At 33.4% G+C, this 24,728-nt stretch overlaps 2 protein-coding genes across 11 annotated transcripts in view; both read right to left on the bottom strand.

The window, feature by feature from the left end:
* The window catches only part of LOC107459894 (ras-related protein RABA1f), a 3,703-nt gene extending 1,283 nt beyond the window's left edge, over nucleotides 1-2,420 (bottom strand). Inside the window, exon 1 of the mRNA XM_016078200.2 lies at nucleotides 2,012-2,420. Coding sequence (XP_015933686.1) covers nucleotides 2,012-2,238 — 227 coding nt within the window. The 5' untranslated portion in view covers nucleotides 2,239-2,420. The remainder of the gene's footprint in view (nucleotides 1-2,011) is intronic.
* An 8,950-nt stretch (nucleotides 2,421-11,370) lies between these two features.
* Nucleotides 11,371-23,718, bottom strand: LOC107459738 (uncharacterized). Of its 10 annotated transcripts, none has more exons than XM_052251976.1 (13): nucleotides 23,319-23,718; nucleotides 22,415-22,610; nucleotides 20,487-20,538; nucleotides 19,842-20,034; nucleotides 19,070-19,492; nucleotides 17,961-18,077; nucleotides 17,188-17,270; nucleotides 15,043-15,500; nucleotides 14,213-14,388; nucleotides 13,048-13,133; nucleotides 12,815-12,948; nucleotides 12,216-12,509; nucleotides 11,371-11,711 (listed from the first exon to the last, which is right to left on the bottom strand). In XM_052251976.1, the coding sequence occupies exons 5-13, from the start codon at nucleotides 19,424-19,426 to the stop codon at nucleotides 11,521-11,523; spliced, it is 1,896 nt and encodes a 631-aa protein (XP_052107936.1). In that variant the 5' UTR covers nucleotides 19,427-19,492; nucleotides 19,842-20,034; nucleotides 20,487-20,538; nucleotides 22,415-22,610; nucleotides 23,319-23,718; the 3' UTR covers nucleotides 11,371-11,520. The 10 variants fall into 10 exon arrangements, with proteins under 10 accessions (XP_052107936.1, XP_052107937.1, XP_052107933.1 ...); XM_052251977.1 differs by having other exon boundaries at nucleotides 19,842-20,020; XM_052251973.1 differs by lacking the exon at nucleotides 19,842-20,034 and having other exon boundaries at nucleotides 22,415-22,684.
* Nucleotides 23,719-24,728: the final 1,010 nt, after the last annotated feature.

The following is a 24,728-nucleotide window of genomic DNA, read 5'->3' as shown; positions in this document are numbered from 1 at the left end:
TTGATCATATTTTTAATTCGGGAATAAAAACTCTAATATTTTTATCATAGTAGGAACTTAATTAAAAAAGTTAAAATTATTTAGGAATAAAATAAAAAAATAAAAATTTAATTACAAATTTAATAAAATTATAAAAATTAATAGACCAATTAAACTTATTATTTATTAATCAATTATTCTAACAATTATTTAAAAATATAAAATAAAATAAACAATAATTAAAAAATACAAAATAAAATAATTTTGAATTTTTTGGGGTTGAGATTTTATTATCTTCCAAAAATTTTTGTTTTGCAACATATATAGTTAAACACCACCCTAAAAATAACAATAACAATAACACTAAGCAAGGTTTAAAGGAGATCAATGACACCTACACAAATAAACAGAGGAAGAACATAAAAATGTATAAACATAGTGTAATAAAATTGATGCTAAAATAACATTACCTTATGGAATAACTACTTATTTAAACCCTGTTTACTATACATAGCCTATTAGTATGTATAAAAAAGTAAAAATCATAGGAAGCAGTTGTTGAAAATTCGATACTTAAAAATAATGCATAACTTGAATGTTTTTTCCCCTGTCAATAAGGTAGAAATTCGATACTTTACAAAATCAAACAATCATGAATTTGGGTAAACGGTCGATTTTGTCCTTGAAAATCGTTATCTAAGTTAGACTTCTAAAAATTTTTTCAATTAAGTTCATATTTTAAATATTTTAAATTAGTCATTTACTCATTTTAGTCTTTTCGTTACTTTTGTTATTAATGGTGTCAAAATTTATTAATGTAATATGTTAAATAATATCACAATATACATTTAGTAATCCTAATTGACTATTAACATGATAAATTTATAAGAGAGTAAAGTATCATTTTTGTCCTCAACATTTGGAGTAAGTCCCAAAGTTGTCCATGACATTTCAATCGTTCTATTTAAGTCCCTAACGTTTTAAAATTAGCTCAATGTTATGTTATTCTACTGTTAGGATCCATTAACAGAATTGATGGCGAGACAAAATTAAGACGATTTTAAAACGTTAGGAACTTAAATAGAACGAAAACGTTGGAGACAAAAACGATACATAGAAATAAATTTTAATTTTATCATTTAATAATATCAATTTTTTACTGTATATAATATTTAATTATTTTTCAATCATATCTAAGTAAATTACACTTAGTCACACTACTTTTGTTCTAAATATTTTTTTATATTTTTATATTAACTTATAACTTTAAGTGTAAAATTATAAAAAAAATAAATTTATCTAGAATAAAAGTAATATGATTAAGTGTAATTTATTTAGATATAATTAAAAAATAATTGAATATTATGTACATTAAAAAACTGATATTATTGAAGGATAAAACTAAAATTTATTTCTATGTATCGTTTTTGTCCCAACGTTTTTATCCTATTTAAGTCCGTAACGTTTCAAAATCGTCTCATCTCGCCGTCAATTCTGTTAACAGATCCCTAACGGCAGGATAACAATAAGTCAATTTTGAAACGTTAGGGACTTAAATAAGACGATTGAAACGTTAAGAATAACTTTGGGACTTACCAAACGTTGGGAACAAAAACGATACTTTACTCTTATAAAATTAGATCAAATTAAAACTTAATTAAAAGAAAAACCTGAGGCATTGGATTTCTCAATTTAAAATTTATTTGATCTAATTTTATAAATTTATTATATTAATAACTAATTAAGATTATTAAATATATATTGTGTATCACTTAACTTGTCACTTCAACAAATTTTGATATCTTTAACAATAGAAATAAATAAAATACTAAAATGACTAATTTAAAATTTAGAAAGATAAATTTAATTAATTAAAAAATTGAAAATTAATCTAAAAAATGAGTGATATTTCTAACCCTTTATTCCATGAATTTTAAAGAGCAAATTAATCTGAGTATTCGTACGGCTACTGTAGTGAGCATTCAATTCAATTCCAAGCATGAACGAATTGAAAAGAAAGGGAGGGGGGTACCTTTCTTGGCCAGCAGTGTCCCAAATCTGAGCCTTGAGGACCTTATTATCATCGACGGTGATGGTTCTGGTGGCGAATTCAACGCCGATGGTGGACTTGGATTCGAGGTTGAACTCGTTGCGGGTGAAGCGGGAGAGGAGGTTGGATTTTCCGACGCCAGAGTCACCGATGAGAACCAGCTTGAATAGGTAGTCATAGTCATCGTCCCCTCTATTGTATGACGCCATGTAAGAGAGAGAGAGAGAGAGAGAGAGGTGTTTTCGGTGGGGATGAAGAGTGAGTGAATCTAAAAATATTTTAAGGAATGTATTTTGTGTGTTTTGATTTTTGAAGTTGGGGTCTTCGCAAATCACAAATATTCATGTCGTGGTCGTGTCTACTGTCTGTCTGTCTCATCTCTTCTTGTGAAATGTGATGCCACTTTTTTTTGGTAGGTTTTTAAAATCGCACGCTTTATTCCTTACTCCTTCGGATATTAAAATTCATAAAATAATTTTTAATATTTATTTTTGTTAGATAATATAAGATAAACTATTAAAATATACTGAAATAATTTTATTATTGATAAAAATACACTTAAATTTTATAAGAATATTTAAATAACTATTTAAAAAATACACAAAAAATGGATAAAAATTGATCTTAATATTTTTTATTTTTTAAAAGTATTATTGATTGTTGACAAAAAAAATCACAAAAAATATATATTTGGCAAAAAATTATCAAATTGTAAAGATAAAAATATCTTATTTTTTTCATCATATTTACAAAAAATTGCATCAAAATTCAATTTTTAAAATATTTTTTGAGAATACATATTTAATATTGAGTATTTTTGTCATGTTTTAAAATTATTTGAAAACATTTTTATCGATAACAAAATTCAAGTGCATTTTTGTCAGCGATAAAATTATTCGAATGTATTTTTTATGGTTTACCTATAATATAAATTTTTTTGTTAGTTATTAACGTATATGTTAACACAAAATGTTAATTTGCACACATAATTATTAAGTGTCTATATGCTCGAACTTTAATTTGAACTAACAAATCAGCCTCTAAAGTGGGAGTTAAATCTTAATTTGGCCTCTAAAATTTAACCTGATATTCAAAATGACCCCCACAATTTTGTTGGTCTCAATTAGAACTCTCAAATTTACAATTGTGACTCCAACTTGTCCCTGCGATCATCTCTGTCACCAGAAGGCTGATTTGATATAATTGCATGATATGGTGGACACTACTTAAACGACGGCGCATTGGTTTCACGCCCAAATTCTTTGGAAAACACGTCGTTTCAGTTTTGTGTGTGTTAAAACTCTATTTCTTTCCACTACGACGATTATAAGTTGCCAAACATCAAGACAACCTTACACTACGTGGTTTCCAAAGGATTTGGGCGCGAAACCAATACGCCGTCGTTTAAGTAGTGTCCACCGTGTCATACAATTGCACCAAAGCAGCATTCTAGTGACGGAGATGATGGTAGGGGCAAGTTGGAGCCACAATTGTAAATTTGGGGGTTTTAATTGAGGCCAACAAAATTGTGGGAATCATTCTGCATCGACCAAATTTTAAGAGACAAATTGAGATTTAACTCCTAAAGTAAAATATAAAACAATCTCTGAAGAGTTTATAAAATCTCAAAACAGTTTTTAAAAATTTTTTAAATTTTAAAATAGTCATTCTGAATATTTTTAATTTTTTAAAATAAATTTAGAAAAACACATAAGTTAAAAAAATATATATTTTATTGACATAATTGTTAAATATAATAATACAAACAACTTTAACTGTAAGTCTATTATATTACAACAAGTGAATCCTAAATTTTTTTAAAAAATATGAACATAATACTTGAATTTGTTATGACATTTTTTTTCAAGTGTTGTATAGTATTAAAAATTTTACATTGCGATTTTGCAAATAATTCATATTGACATTATGGTTAACCAAAACTTATAAATTTGACTTCAAAGATAACTTAATTCATATTGTACATAAATTTCTAAGTGTTGTCTTCGTAAATATTTGCACAAATATTTTCAATTGTTTATATAAAAATTTTTTCGGTAAATGGAACTTTTTTCATGTTCTTTTTCAAACAACACTAGTTTATTTTTTGTATCATTAAATAATAATCATGGAAATAATACTTATAAATTAAATTAAATTAATATATTGTACAAATACATAAAAAAACTTTTGTATATATAAATAATTAAATTTGAGATAAATAGAAAAAAAATTTAGAAACTAAAATTTATTAATTTAGAAATAATTATATATTCAAAGAAACTGTTTTAGAATTTTTAAAATTTTTTTAGGAATGTTTTGAGATTTTTTAAAATTTTTAAAAATTGTTTTGTCTTTCACTTTAAAGATTGATTTGTCCAATTCGCATACGTAAATATTTAATAATGGTCATTTATACGAGTTAATGTTCCACGTCAATAATCACTATTAATGAATAAAAAAAATTGTATTGTCTAATATAAATAAACATCGGAGACTATTTTATGTATTTTGAATTTTAAAAAATTAAAGCATTTAATTTTAAAAATCACAAAAATTAATTTAGGTAATTATTCTTAAAAGAAATATCCAAACTTATTTAGAGTAAATATTGTTAGCAAAAAGAATAATTTTCTGGTGTTTATAATTTTTTATAGTATTAAGTTTATAATCTAATTTAAAAAGACTCGAGAGGTATTGATGAGCTTTTCTGTTAAAGTCTTTTGTTCACCTCTAACTCAAATAAGGTAAATGATATGGTATTTTTAATATTGTGTCTAATTTACTATAAAAAATGAATAATATTTAATAAATTTTAAATTTTTTATTTTAAATATTTTATTTTTTTCTAACAAGCCACATTATTTCCTTTTTTTTTTAACTTTTTGTCCTCAAGAGAGATTCTAGATTTTTTTTCTTTTGCTTTAGGTTTTTTTTAATTATTTTTTTATTGATTTTCAATATTAGCTAAGAATTAATTTGTTACGAATGTAAGAGTTAATCATTCTATCAAAAGTTGATTTCCGGAATTTTTTACCCTTATTTATATATACGAGTGAGCTAATTATTTAACTAATTCAAATTGATTTTATTTGCTCTATTTTATATCTTCTGGTAAATTTCTTCTTTTGTTATTCGTAATAATGTTGCTTTGTAAGAAAGTAAAGTATTTTCTTTACCTTTTTAACTTTTAAGCACGTCAAGAGATTGAAAATGTTGTGTGTTAAATTGATATAACATTGTATTTTTATTTTCAATAGTAATAACAAATATCTTCTAGAACATTCTCGTATTATGTTCAAGATGATGTACAAAATTATTAACTGTTATCGTAAAATTCTAAATATACTCTATAGTCCATAATTATGAGGCGAGCTTTTTGACAAAGTACTCTGTTCTCTCACCCTTGGTGTCTTCTTGCTTGCATTTATATTTACTTAAAATAAAAAAAAATGATCAATGCATTATAAAAATAGTTGTTAAAATTAGATTAGATTCACTAGTTGAATCGAGTAACTAATAAATTAGATCCTAAATCAATTCGGTCCAATATTTTGACAATTAAAAAAAAAATAGTCAAAACCAATCTAAATTTAAGTTGGATGACTCCCATCATCGAATACCTTAAATTTGATATCCTCTCTTAAAAAAAAAGACAAGATTTATAAGAGATATACAGAATTAGACTATGGTCCACAACATACTCTATAAAAGAGGAATCTCCACACCCTTGTTATAGTGTATTCCAACCTCATCAACATAAGAGATCCTACAAGAAATTCATAGCAGCATCTGCAAAAATCACCTAGGAGCTAGATCACTAGCTAAGAAGGTCTTACGAGACTTTTACTGGCCGACCTTGTAAAAAGAAGTAACTGACTTTGTCAAAATATGCCAGCTTTGCCAAAAAATGCTAATTTTCATATAGCACCACTCGAAGAGCTCATTAGCATTAACCTCACCTTGACCATTCGTAAAATGAGACTTAGATCTCCTCGGACCATTTTTTAAGCACCTGAACAAATAAAGTATCTCATAGTCGGGGTGGATTACTTCACTATGTGGATCGAGGCAGAGCTTCTGGCAATCATCACAGCTCAAAGAAGTCAGAAATTTCTCTACAAGAAAATTGTTAACCGGTTTGGTGTTTCATACTCCATCACTGCAGATAATGATACCCAATTTACAGACTTAATATTTAGAAGTCTGGTGGCAAGCCTCAAGATTAAGCATCAGTTCACGTCAATAGAGCACCCTCAAGCCTACGGACAAGCAGAAGATTACAATATGCAAAAGGTGCATGGGCCAAAGAGTTTTTCCAAGTCTTGTGGACATATCGGACAACTCCTCATTCAACAGCAGGGAAATTCCCGTTCCGATTTGCTTATGACATAGAAGTCATGATTCCCATACAAGTCAACTTTAACTCAAAAGGAAGAACTCGACCTCCTTCCAGAAATTCGAGAACAAGCTCAGCTAAGGGAGGAGGCATTAAAGCAAAGAACGACAGCGAGATACAACAAGAAAGTCATCAGAAGAAACTTCACCATAAATGATCTCATACTAATCTGAAATGACATCGAAGTACAGAGGTCGAGCGAAAAAAAGTTGGCTGCAAATTAGAAAAGATCTTACAAGATCATTGAAGTCTTAGAAAAAAGGTTACTTCAAAGTGTTTGACCTGCAAGGGAAAGAACTCCCAAAATCGTGGCACGCAACCTGAAAAGGTACTATAGCTAGAAGCGAACCTTGTTCCCTGATGTACTCTTTTTTCCGACTTCATAACTTTTCTTGAAAGGAGTTTTAACGAGGCATCTCAACAAAGGCTAGGAGTTAAATATAAAACTCTTAGTAGCAAGAATTACTTGTATCATTTCTTATTAATGTTAATCTATTCTTCATTCTATTGATTGTTTTACCAAAACACACTAATTTAAGCTTGAAAAGGCACGAAAATCATTGCCCGACCTAAACGGTCGACAAGATGAAGTGACGAAGTCCACATTAGTGTAAGAAATTATATAAGCATATCGTAGGCTAACCTTATTAAAACCACTTATAAATAGTCGGTAAAAAGATGCGAGTCTAAAATGAATCGTAGAAGTAACTTGATAAAACTGACTACTCAAAGACAGTTTCTAAACAAAATTCCCGACCAGGGGATGAATGATCTCAAAACAAAGTTTTCGACCTTCGTTGATCGACACCCCTTAAAAATCTCATAAAATAACTTTAAAAAAATAAAAGTTCAAACAGAGCTATCACAATAAAGAATTCCAACATAATTACTCATGAAAAACTCATCTGACATGAGCAAAAAGTCTAAAACTTAGAAAAACATTCACCAATCCGAAGATGAATGTCATTATTTGTCAACAAAATAAAGAAGAAGCTACGATATTTCAAAAGTCCCAAAAAAGGTAGAATCCATCAAGAAAGTATTCAAAAAGGCATCCAAACTATGCTATTACAAAATAAAAATTGTTTATAGGACTCACAAGTAGGGCCGCCAAATATTCGAATATGAAGTCAAAAGGGAGGAGCTTATTCATCAAGGGTCATGTTGAAACCCTCTTCAGGTTGCACCACTAAAATCGGGATAGCATCTTCAGGCCGGGTCAGGGAGGACAGTAGCTCGTCTTCCAACCGAATCAGGAAGCTTTGAGAAGTTCCCTCAACTCGGGCACCTGACGTCTTTGGGTCCTCAGAAGGGATGTCATCATCTGGGAAAGGGACGGTTTTCCCATCTACTACGACCATCTCGGGATCAATCAAAGAGAGGTCGGCCTCAGGAGCAATAACATAGAATTGAGCCTTCAAGTTCTCGGCCATCTCGTCCATGCCTTGAGAGACAGATTCCTCCATATTAGCATACCTCTCCTTCAGTCTGGAGACCTCATCTACCAAATCTAACTTCTTCCCAAAGACTTGAGTACAACTCTTCTCAACCTTTTTTTAGGCCTTCGCCATAACACAGGCAGCTTAAGCTTGCTTCACCCTCTCTTGAAGCTTTGCAAGGTCGGTCATTAAATTCTCCCTCTCCTTCTCCCACTGTTGCTTATCCTCCCACAACGATGCGACCTCGGCCTTCTTATCAGTCAAAATCCACCGAGTGATACCAAGGGGAGTCTTCTCAAGCTCTTTTAACAAAGCAGAACAAATCTCAGCATCCCCGAGCCAATACTTGAAGGTGAATTTTTATGCAAATATCATCCATGCCAATAAAGCTAAGAGAAAGGATGTGTTTGCACAAAAAGCCACGGCATCAAATCCTTGTGAGTATACTCCAATGGACTCTTTTTCAAAAGTCTTGCACTTTTTGGGGTTTGGCTTAGAGAATGGGGACTAGTTTGAATAGGAGGAGAAGGAGCAGGGTTAGAGATCACCTTGGCTGAGAAAAAGGGACCCGAGTCCGATCTGAGGGAAGAGGAGAGCTCGCACCGACTTTTTGGATTCATTTAACTGGATAACTCGGGCAGCAACATTCTTTTTCGCCTGACTAAGAGGTTTTAGAGCACTCATTCCACTAGTCATCCTAGCTGCAAAAACAAGACAACAAAGTTGGGTTTAGTAAGCATAGTCAAAGACAACAAGATAATGTTCTTAAAATATAAATAAATGCTACTTTGCTCAGTCCGAACCTAGCTCGGCTTCCCTATTAAAAACTTCTTGGTATCAAGATTAAGAGCTCAGTGCCAACATTCCTGAAAAAGGTCAACCATACACCCCTCTACCTCGTGTAAGTCATCAAGGCTATGTTTTACAATAGAAGGGACTTCCTCCCAGTATAGAGAAAAAAGGGGTTCATCTCTCTCGTTCAAGAAAAAAGGTCGGACACCCTCAACAGATTGTATTTTGAAAAAAAAAATTCTTGAAATTGTAAAAAGCCTTCCTTTTTTGAACATCTCGAAAGGATATCTAACCCTGTTTCTTGGAGCTAAATGGCTTAGTAAGTTGAAAGAGATAAAAGAACACTTTAGAAGATACAGGTAGTTTAAGCTCTTGGTAAATCAATTAGTAATTTTTCAAAAATCTCCAAGAATTATGATGGAGTTGAGAGGGAGCAACATTACAAAGCTAAAGAGTCTCAGACTCAAAGTCGAAAAAACGGATACTCACCCCCACCAGCCTAGTAAAAAAGCATTCATATATGTAGAAAAAATGATGCTTCAACTTGTCAAGTCGGGAAAAATAGATCCTCTCCTCAGGATCAACAACTACAATTTCATATTTATTCTCATCCTCCTAACCTCTACACAACCTATGTTGCCTACGGAAAGAACTGTAATATCTACCTAGTCTAGGTCAGACAGAACTTTAGAAGACATGTTGAGTATTATTGAACGAGACATAAAGCTACACCTACAATAACAAAAAGAAAATGATCACAACAAGTCGGAAATTCGGGAATAGCAACATAAGCATTCAAACAAATTCGCAAAAGATTGGATCGTCTTCAACAACGTAAAAAGAACTCCAAAGTTCTTAAACCCTTTCAAAAAACAACCAAGCATACAACACTACAACCAGATTGAAATGGCACTGTTATCAGAAGCGAAAAACGGCACCATTTGGGGCACAAAGCAACACCCCACATTTAACACAAATTCACAGCAAAGAAATAAAATTCTTTGAGAAAAGAAAAAGAATGCAGAATCACCACATAACCATTGCTATCTCTTTACACAAATGTCGAAAACAATGGTGGCAGAAGCACATTATCCCGTAAACATACAAGGGTGTACAAAACAAAACAAAAGAGGGAAGGCCAACCTTGATTGAACGAGAATCGAAAGAACACAGGAAGCAGCAAAACACACGAACATTCCAAACTTCTTAAGAAATCTCGAGCGAAGATGAAAGTAGAATTTCAAGATGAAAAAATCTTGAGAGAACGATTGCAACGAAGAAGACAAAAAGCTTTGAGAGAGAAATGAAAGTACAAACAGTGTAGAAGAAGGAAAAAAGAAGAGAAAATGAGTAGAATATTTATAAGACCCAAGGAGCAAAATAGTAAATCCACCCCCTTATTAATGGCGTGCACGGTTATCAAAGTAATCGCAGAGAAACGTGTGAAATGATTATGAAAAGATACACTTCAGATTTATCAAAATACGTTGAGTACCCGACCTAGCTCCCATAAAGATGGGTTACCCGACATGTCTAGCTGGTATCACTAAAAAAAAGGATCTACACTTATATGCTTGACTCCGACCTAATAAAGCTCGGTCTCAAGTAGAGACATCGTTCATACCCTGACCCATAACATAACCAGGCCCAAAACAAATAAAGTTCAATAAAAAAATATTACCCAATCAACACCTAACCGACCTCATAGAGGTCGGACTCGACGACATCAGCTCTGTCTTACTTATCTATATAAGTAACTAACTCCTAAGATATCTCCTATCTATCTAGAAGGGAGATCTCAACAACTTCCTTGATAAGAGAAAATGACAACCCACCACCAAAGATGGAACTACTCTAAAATGTGGTTCTTGATTCTATATCTACATCTATAAATACTCTGACATTCTCAGGTATACTTAGAATCCAATCTACAAAAAACCTGCCTAAAACTCCTTACTAACTTAAGCATCAAAGTCTCTTGCAGATACCACCCCACCTCTTCAAGAAGAACTTGGACGGCAACACCTTAGTACTATCAGAAGTTGGACGCTGTCCAAAGAGAGCCAGACCTCATATTCAGGCCCAAAAGCAACCCAATTTTAAATAACCTTTAAAATAATAGATTTATCCAATATTTTTTAGGCTAATTTTTAAATATCGACGGTATAAACCAATTACCACAATACCATCTAATAAGAATTATAATAAGATAAATTTTATCTAACTCTCTCTAAATAAAGGGTAAATTATCCTTTGTCTTTAAATTAGTTGGCTTATCATGGTTAACTTCAATTACTCAAAACTCAATTCAACCGGACAATCAAAATCTCACTAAGCTTGAAGAGAATGTACCACAGCACAGATGCAAAAACAACCTACAAACCTTATGACCATAACACAGTGATCGACAAACAATTAGAGTACCCTGAATCGCGTGGTGTCTTCACTCAATCACATTGTTCTTGGTTGCAAATTCGTCTGCTCTTGAGTTAACAAGGAAGTTTAATTTACCTTCTAATTCACTTTCATTTAATGTATCCTATTATATGATGATGCATGGCATTTTGCAAGCTGGTCTTGCCAAACTCGTTGGACTTGCTAGAGAGGCTAATGTTCAGACATTAATATATAAATCTTGCTGGATTTGCATTTTATTTTCATTTCAATTTCGGTTTCATTTTATTTATGTTCTTTTGGTGCTTTGAACACAAGGGTGAAGAGCAAAAGAAACTAGATATGCTTTTTAGTAAAGTCTTTATCAAGATATGATAAGCTAACAAATTTCGTCCAATAATCATAAGACATAACAAGGAAAACCATAATAATAATTACACAGAATCACTACATGCAACAAACAAATCATGTTATAATTTCAGTTTATTTTGAAATTGCTGATAAAATTCAAATGAATTTTGCCTGTGCTCACCCAAAATCAACAATAAGTCCTTATTATTTTCATTTTCTAATACAAAATAAGCCTTTGAAACATAGTGGAAATCTTGCCCATACATATGGGATGCGCATGCTGCTTTGTATGTGAGTAGCTGCAAATCACCTGCACCATGTAAAAATTTGCAAAAACAAATTAACATGCCTGAAATAAAGCGACAGTGCATGATTATGCATTTATGTTACAACATACTTAGAGAAGTTGATATGCATGTTAAAATAGTACACAAAAGTTAGGGATTTAATTTTTAAGTACTTTTACGGTAAAAATATTTCACACATTCAATTTCGTGTGGTCACATCAGCAAAAGTAATTGACTTAAAGCACAAGTAATGTCAAAAATCATATCAATATAAGCATCAAATTGGACAACAGTAAATCATTAAACACTTTTACATTGTAAGTCATATCAAAACTCATAGTATGATAAATTGATAATGACTGTAATTAAAATCAAAGTCTAACCTTCAAACCACACGTTATGTCAAAAATCACATAAGCATCTAATTGAATAAAAATAAATTATTAAACACTTTACACTGTAAGTCATATCATATTAAACTCAGTACGATAAATTGATAATGATCGTAATTAAAATCGAAGTCTAACCTTCAACATCTGAATTAAGCTGTCTATGGCTGAAATGTGTTAGTAGCCAGCTCCTACAGCGTAACCTCCAAGACATTCCGGAGATTTCCTGTGTAAACACTTTTGGGGTTTTTCTAAAGGAATAATGTTGCCTATCTCCATCTTCATTAGTATGGTTTGCAGATATAGAATCTTCTTCGTAGCAAGAGAGTTTAAAGAAACATGAAGATAACATCCTCCACGTACTGTATTCTGCACTAGTAGCATCTAAATGTAAAACAATCATTTCGAACAGAGATTCAAGGCTATAGTCACCTGCAAAATATCAGAAGAAATCGGTTAATGACAAAAGCTGAATCTTGAGCAAATACAGGCTCGCTTTCTTTATAGCATAGAACAATGAATTTATCATAAAAATGTTTCTATATTCGCAACAACTAGCTGTAAGGTGCAAGATCCAGTCAAACGACGTGTTATTTGTATTTGAAGATGCCAATACAGGAATGGAGAATATAACAACAGAGGCAAGATAAATTTAACATGGAATTCTTGCATAATTTTGGGTGAAGTTACATCTCTAAATCTTCAAATATAAAATATGTGACTTTAAATGACAGTACCGTTTTGGTACATTCTGATAAGTTTTGCTAAGGGATAACTTTCTTGTGGATCCTTCTTTAGCATATCCTCGAAACATGTGACAATCAAGTCAGAGTTGTTTCGATCAGAACACTCCAAGAACGCAGCCCTCAATCTGCAAATGTTCGCATCAGTAACTTTCTAAGGTAAAAACATTATTAATAGAACCTGCTTATCTCAAAAATTGCTGATACAATGAGAATATAATGTGCACCTTACAGGGAGCACAGATGATGAATTACTACACTCCTTCTCAATCAAAATTAGGGCTTCTTCAACACGACCTCCAATCAACAACAGCTAGAAATGAAAAAATAAAAATAAAAAAGGTGGAACAGTATCTCAAATGTTACTACATGCAGAAAGCATCATAGGGATTAATTTAATATGTTAAAAGAAGACGCACATGAGCAAGTATAAAGAAAACTCCTCGTGATATTGCTGAACATGGTTAGTTGCTTGTGTGCTAGTTAAGGATATGATTTAAAAAAACCTAAACAACTGTTATTTCGAGTTCCAATAGAATCATCAATCTCTCTCTTCCCTCACACTAAGTTTTGACAACTAAGCACAGTTACACAACCCTTCAACCATGCGTTGCATGCCTAACTCTCACAATCCTCAGTTACAGTTAGCCCCCTGAACCTAATCGAATATATAACAATATTCAAAAAGAAGAGAACTGGGCTTGACATAGTTTCAATAGAAAGGGAAAATTGACAAAAGTGTGTAGCTAGTAGTGGAGTCTGTTGGCATATTCTAGAAGATTTAATAAGGCTGGAGGGTATTGTATACAGATTTTATATTGGATTCCAAATTGGGATCTCAGTTTTAAATCAATAAAGAGAATAAAGAGAATATTCAGCATTTCTACCATCCACTCATACCAGTTCTTGCATACAATCCTTCAAAATTTGAAATACTAGTTTTCTAATCAGGTTTTATATTCACACAAAATCCTATATGTAGTTAGTTTTCACCTGATAAGTTTTTATTTGAAAATATTTTGAAATTTGGAAAATAACTTACTGGACAGTTTATCGATATGAACTATTTCAGAACAAAAGTTAAGATAGTAAATTAATTTATAAATAAATTGTTCACAGACAATTTTTTTCCAAATTGATTTATGATAGGATATGACGATGTTTGATTGATCCATATAGTTGACACTTGACAACACCTAGTGAAACAAGACCAAACTATTTTCTTGGAATGTGGCAACACACAATAAGATAGGATGGAAACCAATAATATTAGATTACAAAATTAATTACTTAAACAATTTTGATCCTGATATAATTGATAAAACAACTCCATGGACAGAAACAAGATAAAGCTAAGCAATTGAAATTTATTTTGAAATGTGTGTTCCATACTTGTATCAATGGAAGTAATGCTGCTGTTACTGAAGGTGCTGAGTCGAGAGCTAGTTGTAAATATTTCACAGCCTTTTTATAGTGGTCATTTTGCTGATTTGAGTGCACATACATGAACTCCTCAAAACTATTATCATCAGGAAAATCCAAGGGAAACAACCACCAATCAAGTTGCCCTGAGTAAATGCATAATAATAATAATGAAAAAAAAAAAGTTAGGATGACCTCGAGTAATTACTCTCTAAATCAAGAATGATGGATAATATTTAATTATTCAGATGTCAAGACTAAAAAGAGATTGTCACAAAAGATCATGTGCAAAATAAGCATGGACAATCTAGTCTTTGTAATGGTTATGAAAATACCTTCGCTATGAAGATATGAGCAAAAGCAATATCTCCGGTATGAAACAAAAATGAAGGTAGGAAAATCAATGCTTAACAATAGGCAAGCATGTGCATTCTAACAGGTACAGGTGTTTGTATCCACAAGAAATATTTTTTACAGTCATTATTCATTTGTAAATAAAACAGATGTAATAAAGAAATAAATTCCTCTATTTACCAACTAACAAATAAGAGTTGTACAACCAAGTAGGCAAATATGAGAAGCTGCACTAATGAAATAAAACCTAATATTTTATTTACCGATTTAAAAAGTTTATCATCTAATATGCATATGGAGGCATTTCAACAACCGGATTTAGGACAATGGTTAGCAATTGTGAATGATCCAGCAAATAAATGTATTCAAACAAAAGAATAGCCAAAAGAAATTGGAATAACAACAGAAGGAAAAAGAAAAATGAGAACAAATATTGAAAAACTTACTAATAACATTTAAGGTATCTTGTGTAAGGCCTCCATGGTTGGAAAAGGAGTCTCTACTTCCTTCATTTTCTTCGGACTTAGAGCGAAAACCTTCTCCTGGCTGTAAGTTCTGATGCGATGCTTTTCTTCTATGATCAACATCAATCTCCATAGACTCTCCCACGCCATTGTTGAACCCAACATCCCTAGATATATGCTTATCCTTCAAAACAGAGGTGTCTGATTCACAATGGCTTTGGGAGTTTGCCAGAAAGGATTCAACTGTATTATGCCACTCTGACTGTCCAACTTCATTGCTGATGGAGGGCCCCTCCATACGTGAGTACTTTTGCAAGTCAGCCTGGTCTGAATCTTTCCACTGAAATTCTTCGGGGATAGAAGAATACCACAGCGTATAGTATGTCAAGCCCATAATTATCTTTGACACAGGATCAAGATCAGCTTTTTCTTGCTCAAGGCTATAGGAGAAATGAAAACAACAACAAAAAAAAGATGAATAAAAACGAAAAAGAGAAAGAGAAAGTGTGATCAAAGAGAATAAGTGGAAGAAAAAAATTAGAGCAGCAACCCCTTACTAACACAACACTGTCTCTCAAAAACCTAGTGATGGACTTTCAAAGTGAAAATGATCATTAATGAAGGGGCAAAATGCATTGTCAATGAAAACAAGCGTTAACTAATATGTCAAGGGACCAAATCAAAAGTCAGATTTGAGCCACGCTCCATTTCTTTGAGAGAAGCTTATTCATGTAGAAGCTTAACTATAACAGTAGGGTTCTACTTTGTTCACAAATTGATAGAAGCTTAACAATACAGTAGGGTTTTCCATTATACAAATATTGACTGTAGATGATAAAGAAAATAATTTGGATTAAGAATTCAGAATATTGCAATGGTTAGGTTCCTTCTGCACATCTAATCTGTAAATTTCTTGTGAGGTGATAACTTTAATAGCACTGTATCTCTCTTAGGTAGCAGACAATTTCCAGTATCTTTAGGGTGGTGAAGTGAGATAATCCATCTCCATGTTTACAGGGAGTCTCACAAATCTTAATTTAGCACAAGAGTTGCATCACTCAGTCACGTAGAATATTATCATTGAGATAACCCATCCACATGTTTACAGGAAGTGACAAATCTCAACTTAGAACACGAGTTGCATCACTCAATCACCTGGAATATTATCAGTAAGCTTACTGTCATTCTTTTTATGATAAAATCTTGTCCAATCTAAATGCAAGTGTTTTATATTTTACCACACTGCTCTAACAGGTCAGAAAACTTTTATCCCAAACACAGAATCCTATTATAGCTTGTAATTAGGCACCATAGTCAGCAATTAAAAATTATGTGACTTGTTCAAAAATGTATGGAGGATTAGAATCGTAATGCTAATCAATAACATATCAAACATCCTGAGCAACATAAATTTCATATAATAATATGCAAGGCCCTAAAAATATGGGAGTAGCCTGCAGAGCGGAAGAGTGTTCATTTGGAATAATCCGTTGGGGCACCCTCCCTTTTAATTCGGAATAGGTAATCCTTCTTGTCCTACTGAACCGTAGCCCCTACTTGCTCAACCAACTTGCCAACACCGGCCTTCAACCATTAGCTTTTCCATTTGCCTGATCCCTTGCCTTATAGGTTCATTGAACTAGTTTCCTTCCCGAGGATCACTGGCCTTAGAGGTTCAGTCAGATAGACTGAACACTCACCCAATTTTCATGAATAAAGAACTTATTAAGGGAAAGACGAGGTAAGAACATGCTATTGGAGACACTGCAACATAGGTTGGTGGAGTCAAGTGATTGAGGGCAGTGGTAGGCGGGAAATCTCTGTCGTATGCGGAAGCATTCCTCCTGGCTGGTGAAAAGGCCAGTTCAACTAGACCTGTAATCAAGGGCTTCCAAGACCTTACCACTGGAGTTTATGAGTGCAGCAAGGAAAGAAGCCAATCGGAGTCACACATGATTACAGTTGCAGAAACCGGAAAAATCCGTTACATTTTAAGACAAATAAGTCGATCTGCTTATCTAGCAACGACATGTTATGAAACACTCCATTCTTGGTCAATGGGATCACAATTTCAAGATATTTCTTATAAAAGCCAAGGGATTAGCATTAAAATTCAATAATGCATACCTTATGACAAGCTGATATGCATCCCCAGTATTGCCATGCACAAGACAGAATAAGATGAACTCCACATGAACTCTATATCTGCTCTGCAGCACAAGTGAAATTCTATAACACACTGAAGCCTTGATCGTTATGATGACAACATGAACTCATTAACAATCTCCGAAATTGAAAAATATACTTTATTTACAAACCAGAATGGAAGTGAACTCTTTATTTCTTTTCTTTTTCTTTACTTAAGTGGAGCATTTTGATGAAACAGTTTGCACTAGATAAAGTAGTTTTACCCATCAAAGAGTTGCAACATAACAAAAATGCGAACAAGCACATAATTAGAACCCTGGTTGCTTTCACCTAGCTTGCATGTGCAATACATTGAAAAGGGAAAAATCACTGCCACAATCAGAAAGAAACTGAGAGAGTGGTTGAAAATGCAGCATTAGCACTAAACTAAAAGAACTCTGCTTGGAAAAAACAAGTATTTGTGAGACTGAGATGGTAAGGCTAAAGAGATGAAAAGTGAAAAAGGCTGAACACATTAACGGATTAACCATTAAAGGTTAGGTACTTGGTGATCTAAATCTATATAACCTTTTTTAGGACAGACAGACCTCAGTTCAAATTATTCATACAATCTCACAAGTCATGGCAGTTTCAGTTACAAGTCTTGGCATTCCTTGTCTGGGTGTGTGACTGTGTGAGCACGCACATGCTTTAACATGTTATTGCCATGAGTAATAACTGTTATAAAGCAGGAGGGAGTTTCTAAAACTTACTTCTATTGGCCAACTCTTCATTGATCCAATATTCTTCGACCAAATATCAAAGAGGTTCTTCATCCTTGTTAGATTAATATGATAGTTTTCCACGTGCTTAAGAAGCTCCAATAAAGCCTACATATTAACCAGAATACACTCTCGTGTTAAGACACTTACTCAGGACATTAGTGATAGAAGATATTAAAGCAGAAAAGTTTTGAAGTCTTATAAGGGTACCATTTTGTCACTGAAAAGATTTTAATTTCAACAAAATAGCCCATAAATGAAGAAAGACATCCGCGGCCCCCCAAAGACATTGGTGAAGTTTGTGAAACATTTGTGATCTTTTGGGTTCCATGTTAGTTAAGTTTGTCAACTTCTGTGATCTTTGAGGTCCACGAGTGCCTTTCTTTCATTCAGGTAGTATTTTGTCAAAACTAGAATCTTTCTGGTACCAAAATGGTGTTACTCATTTTGAAATAAAACTAAGACTAAGACAGCTCACAAGCTCAATGAAATCAACACTAAAATCTTGTTAATTAGAATTCTGTTAGTGCCACAGATTTGATGTTAGAAATAGCCAAGAATTTCTATGGCCAAAGTTACACATAACTACTGGTTGAACTTTACTTATCTATAGAGAAAGAAGTGATAGGCTAGGAACAGCCCTAAATCTCCAATATCAACATCATAGTCAGAAAACACATCAGTACATCACTAAAGAAATTACTGTCTTTTACTCTTTTAAGCCCCAGCTAAATGTCCTTGTCTAAATTATATATCATATTATAACTCTAGTTTATGTTTGCACAGTTCCAGCTTTTGAGAGAGATAGGTGGAATCATAACATCCTTTAGCCTGTTGACTTAGATATCTAGGATTGGGGTTAAAAAAACAACACGCACACACGCACACAACTATGACTAATGATCAGAACCAAGTTAACTTTTGCAGTTTGGACACACTACTAGAAAATATTCAAATGCAATAGTTCTATTGGCCTCCCCAGATGCCAGAAACTACTATCAAAGAATGTCCCAATGTCATTTATTTATTTTTTTTACAAAAAGAGGCAAAAATGCAGGGACACAAATAACAAATGTGAAACCGAGAGACATAAGTGTTACCGAGAACTTGAGGCAATTCCTGAATGGAGACTTGTCGTTCATTGTTCCCTTTAAGTAAGCACTGAGAACACCACTGGCAGTGGCCCAGTCATGTTTCTTGACAAGCTTCGTCAGCAGGTACCGCAACCTTGTGCAGTAATCCAACCTCAGAGGTTTGGAACCAAGTCTCAGAACATAGGAAGGGTTAGTCAAAGACAAGAGGATCCTCTTGGCAAGTTTTTGGCGTGCCACCTTGGGGCTATCGTCATCAAGCATGTAGTTTCTCCTCTTCCGGTCCTTGGAGTTGCTGATAGTGCCATTATTATTGTTGTTGGCTTCTTCGTTGTTGCCTTCATCGAATAAAACATTGCCATCCATTGCCAACAGAATAATGTGTTAGGCATGAGATGGAGTAACTTGTGCACAAATCAATACTGTAGTGTGCTGATAAAGAAGAAATCAAAACAAGAGTGAACAAGTGCACATTTAAAATAATAATAATAATAATAATAATAATAATAATTTATTTTTAAAAAAGAGCTAACGGTTCAGTTGAAGCTATGAACAACTGGCAAGTATTAAGGTCAGGTTGTAGGGTATTCAATCAAAATTTGAAGTGAAATTATTATGGCAGTAATGTTGAGTAAATAGTAATGAAATTTATAGAAATACCATTTTGATCCCCCCCCAAAAAAAGGTAATTGTCTTTTATGTAGAAAGTGAGATTGGTTTTGATAAATGGAAGAAGAGAATATGAGTAAAGAGAAGGGAGGAAACGGGAGCACAACTTCACCAATGGCTACCATCGCCGCCAACATCTATGGATTTGTCTATTTCATCTGAGCCACAACTGGACATGAGGTTGCCGTCTTTCGTCGTTGGTGTGTACTGAAAGATCAACGTGAACGAACCATGGTGGTGGCAAGTCTTCATGGAGCCATCATTCCTCTCTCCCATCTCCCTCTCCTCCCTCTGTGTCGGAAGACCTTATTCATTCTCATTATCAAATTCTCTATCCCCAAGTTATTAGTGATGTATGTGTGACTTAACTAAAAACAGAGCACACATGCCCTTTGATATATATATGTATATATGTGTGTGTGTGTGAGAACATGGATAACTTTAACAAGGATAACTTTGAGCAAAAGTAAAATAGAACAAGGATAACTTCAAAGATCATGTTAGAAACTTTAACAAGGATAACTCAGAAAAAATGTAATAACAATATCCAGAGCCGACAACATTACTAGCTAAAGGCTTAAAGAAATGCTAAGGATTAGCTTAAGGAACTAACATGTGTCTATGACAGAGAAGGGAGCTCCATATGAACCAATTATTACAGTTTCAACTACAGCAAATTCAGTGCACGCACACACATTATTCGAAATATAATTTAACTAACAATCTGTCTGCAGAATCAACTTTGAATATGCCTTACTATTTCATTTGGCTGTCTTTTCTCTGCAGTTATCAATCTTCATTTTTTTTTCCTGCACAAAACCAGATGTTAACTCATCAGGTTCATCCAGATATAAACTCCAACGTTTATGTCAATAATGAAAAAGGCATGAAAACCTCAAGCCCATCCATAGGAAGTCAAGGTTTATAAAATAAAAATTCCAGATTCTATGGTTTGAATTAATCTAAAACATTGAATTCCGCCATGTTCCCTAATCCATGCTTTCATGTGCCTGTAATTAATCTACAATGGTTGCTGTGAACAATTTCAACTCTCACGTTATTTTTTGTCAGAAAATTCAACTCACATTAATTCCATGTTCCCTAATCCATGCTTTCATGTGCCCTTAATTACTCTAGTTCAAGTTTTGGTTTGAATTCGTAGTAGCAGTAGGTAGTCTTAGTCATTGCAATTTATCTTTGAACAAGTCCTTTGAGAACGAATTGAATCACAAACAAGCAGTTGTAAGTGAATTGTATTTGACTATAAAATGACTAAATGAGTTATATTTTGATGCATTAAAGTTGAAGAATGCGGCTGATAGTCAAAATAAAGGATGTGATGCAGTGAATATAGTGGGGAAGAATGCCATTACATTCAGATGCAATAACAATCGGCAACATCAGATCACATAACAATAGAAAACCAAGGATCGGTAGTGTGCCTATATAAAGGATGTAGAGTTCAGCAACTCTCATAATTCTCTCTTTCTTCTCAATATACCAGTTATCTGAAATTCTTTCATTACATGTTTCCAGAAGGGTGCAAAAAAATGTATAACTTACATGTTTCCACTTGAAGGGAAGAAGGGTGCAAAAAAATGTATAACTTTCTATCTTAGTCACTAACATTACCAATAACAAGGATATAACATTTTTTCAAGCATGCAAATTTTTCCCATAAAAGGAGAGTCCTTCAAGCTGAAAAAGAAGTAACTTTTTTTTAACAAAATAGTGCAAATGGTGTGATCTTTGTTGGAAGAGTATCTGAGAAATTCAAATAGTTTTTCTTTGTATCATTGCTAGAAAATCAAGCGAGAATTTGGTATTGAATCAGATGCAACAATTGCAAATCAAGGTTCAGAAGCAAAAATGACAGATCTATAGTTGAATTCATGAAAACACTAGATCACATAACAATAGCAAGTCAAGGGCCAAATTGATCCATCCATATTCCTCTTTTGTATTATGTATGTCAATTGTATTGTCCAGACATGGAGAAAGATGTTATAAGACTTGACAATTTTCTTCAAATATCAACAATTCTAAATTCTGATTAAGGTCTAAATTTAGTACAACAGCTTATCAAAAGAAAGCAAGCAAATTCAAGGGGAATAACCTGTAGAGATGCAGCAAATCCTTTAACACAGTGCACATATTACAAGTTGTCAGGCATTTGAAATATTGTATGTCCAAAATCCAAAAAGTAACAAGATAAATCAAGCACTTCAAACAATTACATGCAAGGCACTTAGATGATGTATTGGTGAACCTAAATGGCAAGCAAAACAGAAGCAGACTAAGGGATATCTCTTTCCATTTGTCCTTAATTAAATTCAAATAACAAGCAGAACAAGCAAATTAGGGCTCCAGAATGTTAATTAGTTCATTCTTTCATAAAGTAACAAGGTTTAATCATACACAAGCAAATCAAGGCCCTATTTGGGCATAACATATCACAAATATTAAAGAGCTCCCACTGAATTTAATCAATCTTAATCACAGTGTATTTTCACCTCATAAAGTGGCAAAACCAGAACTAAACTAATAAAATAGAAAGTAGAAAATTGAACTAAACGTATTCTTGACAGATCAAGTCACATATTCAATAATCCATTAATCAGAAATCCAAGATATCGATAGAGGAACACAAAGCTAGAAGAGAGGAGAACAGTGAAGAAATCTGACCAGTGGCCAGAGAGAGTACAGAGGAAGCGACCGAGACTAGATGAGCAGAAAGTACAACAGCGGCAGAGAGAGGCACATAACACCAGAAGTGAGCAGATGGACGACGAGGTCACAGGTTGCAGCCTCGCTGGAGAGGTATTACATAGCTACGGCGACGGTGGAGTGAGAACACATAGCAGCATCCACAGTGATGATGCTGGAGAAAGAAGTGGTTGGCATTCAGGTGTTTGACTAGTTGTCAGAACCGATCCGATGATAGAACCGGTCAAACTACAGGGTCATTCGGTTTCTAATTCAACTGGTGAGTAACTGGATAAACCAATTGACTCGGTCTTATTTAAATAAAAATACAAAATAGTCAAAAATTTAAAATTGAAAATACATGTCTTCACAAAGATTTTAACAACAATCAAGTCTCAAATGTTAAAAATAACTAATACGAAAATAGACATAAAATTAGTCCTTACTACTAGAATAGTATCTTAATTTGATAGAATTAAAAATAACAATCCATAAATTATATCAATGAGTAATTTCAAAGTGTGAGCATCTAAAAAAATTCAACATCATTACAGCAGCAACAAAATCAACAAAACCAATTCATAAACCAATTTAACAATCAACAAAATCATTCATTATCAGCAAAATAATTCATAAACCAATTCAACATTCAACAAAATCACTGCGAATTCATAGTCAGCAAACCTAAATCATAAATCAATTCAACAATAAAATTAACAACAATAACATTTCAACCATTTCAACATTTCAAGTTGAAACTCTGCCATATTCTAATCAGATTCATAAATCAAACAACTATAAAATTATCAGAAATAACATCAATGAATAAACTATTAAAAATTAATATAGAATATTAGAATAACTGAAAAAAAAAAAAGCTTACATGTTGATTGTTGTTGCAGCGGCAGAATCCAGCAGTCAGTGCAGGCAGCAAAACCCGTGGAAGAAAGGCGAGGGAGGGACGGAGGCGCGGCCAGACGCGAGCACTCACCAGGAAGCACAGCTGCAGGAAGAGAGGCAAGACGCGAGCAGTGGAGCACACCAGGCGTTGGGTGCAGTGATGGCGCACGAGCAGAATACGAGGCAGAGAGAGCAACACCGATGGCTACCAGCACGCGAGGGATGACGAGCGGAGGAGAACGGCGAGACACAAGCGTGCCGTGGATTCGGCGAGAGCACACGATGCGGTGGATCCGGCGAGAGGCGCGGCGACGGAGGCGAGCGTGTGATGGCGGTGAACCGTGGTGAGAGTGAGAGAGCTGGGGGATGGGGTGGGTAACTGAACTACGGCGGTAAGGAGAATAGTTGGGCCAATAAGAACTTTATATAGACCTTTTTTTAATGGTTGAATATCCAAGTTGAAAATTTTTTTTGTAGGATTACGAGATTTTTAAATAAAAAAAATTATTTTCGACTGTTAAAATTTAATTTTATGAAATTGATTAATTTTTTTGTTAATAACTTTTTTAAAAATATATTTACGTGACACGTTAATTATTAATATATTTTTTATTTAATTTTTATAAGTAAAAATAATTTAAAAATTATTAATATTTTTTAGTTTTACACAACAGATTTAGTTAATATATTTGAAAAAGATAATAAAAAAATTAAAAATAGGAAAAAAATTTTAAATCGTTTTTGACAATTATTTCGAAAAACAACAAAGTTCTTAATAAAAAATATCTTTTTTGACTTTTAATTTTTATTTTTATGAGACTGATTAGTCCTTCTATCAATATTTTCTCGAATAAAACTTCACCACGACTCCTGACAATTTCATGAAATCCCTTTCCATCCCTTAACGAAAGCATAATCCCATCGCGACTCCTATTCATCACTTCAGTCAGACACTCTGTCTCTTCTATCAAAGTCTCCATCAATAGGAGGCAGAGACAATCCTACGTGTCAGATAATATTCCTACGTATAATAGAACGTTCCTATGTTTCATTGATAATTTGTTTGGGACAAGTCTATCCCTGGTATAGTAAGAAAAACGCCAATATTTTGAAGAGGCCAAAATGTTACGTTTCACACCAACGACGTTATATAGGAAGACTCTTCCATTCTTCTCCCTTCTTCACATTAGTAATTATAGAAAATCTTAAGGCAACACCCTCTTTCGTGCCAGAAATCATCCAGCGAGAGAAATCGTGACGGAGGGCGAATGACGACATGAGAGTGCAGTGACGGCGAAGAGCTAACATCATTTTGATATTGTAGTGATGGGCTATTCGAGGAACACGATGTAGGTTCTTTGCTTTGTTTTCTAGCATTTTTCTGTGCTTGGTT

The sequence above is a fragment of the Arachis duranensis genome, chromosome 7, assembly GCF_000817695.3.
Source record: "Arachis duranensis cultivar V14167 chromosome 7, aradu.V14167.gnm2.J7QH, whole genome shotgun sequence".
NCBI lineage: Eukaryota > Viridiplantae > Streptophyta > Magnoliopsida > Fabales > Fabaceae > Arachis > Arachis duranensis.
Note: the sequence above shows the minus strand (reverse complement) of the source record. Positions and strands in the feature narration are given on the sequence as shown.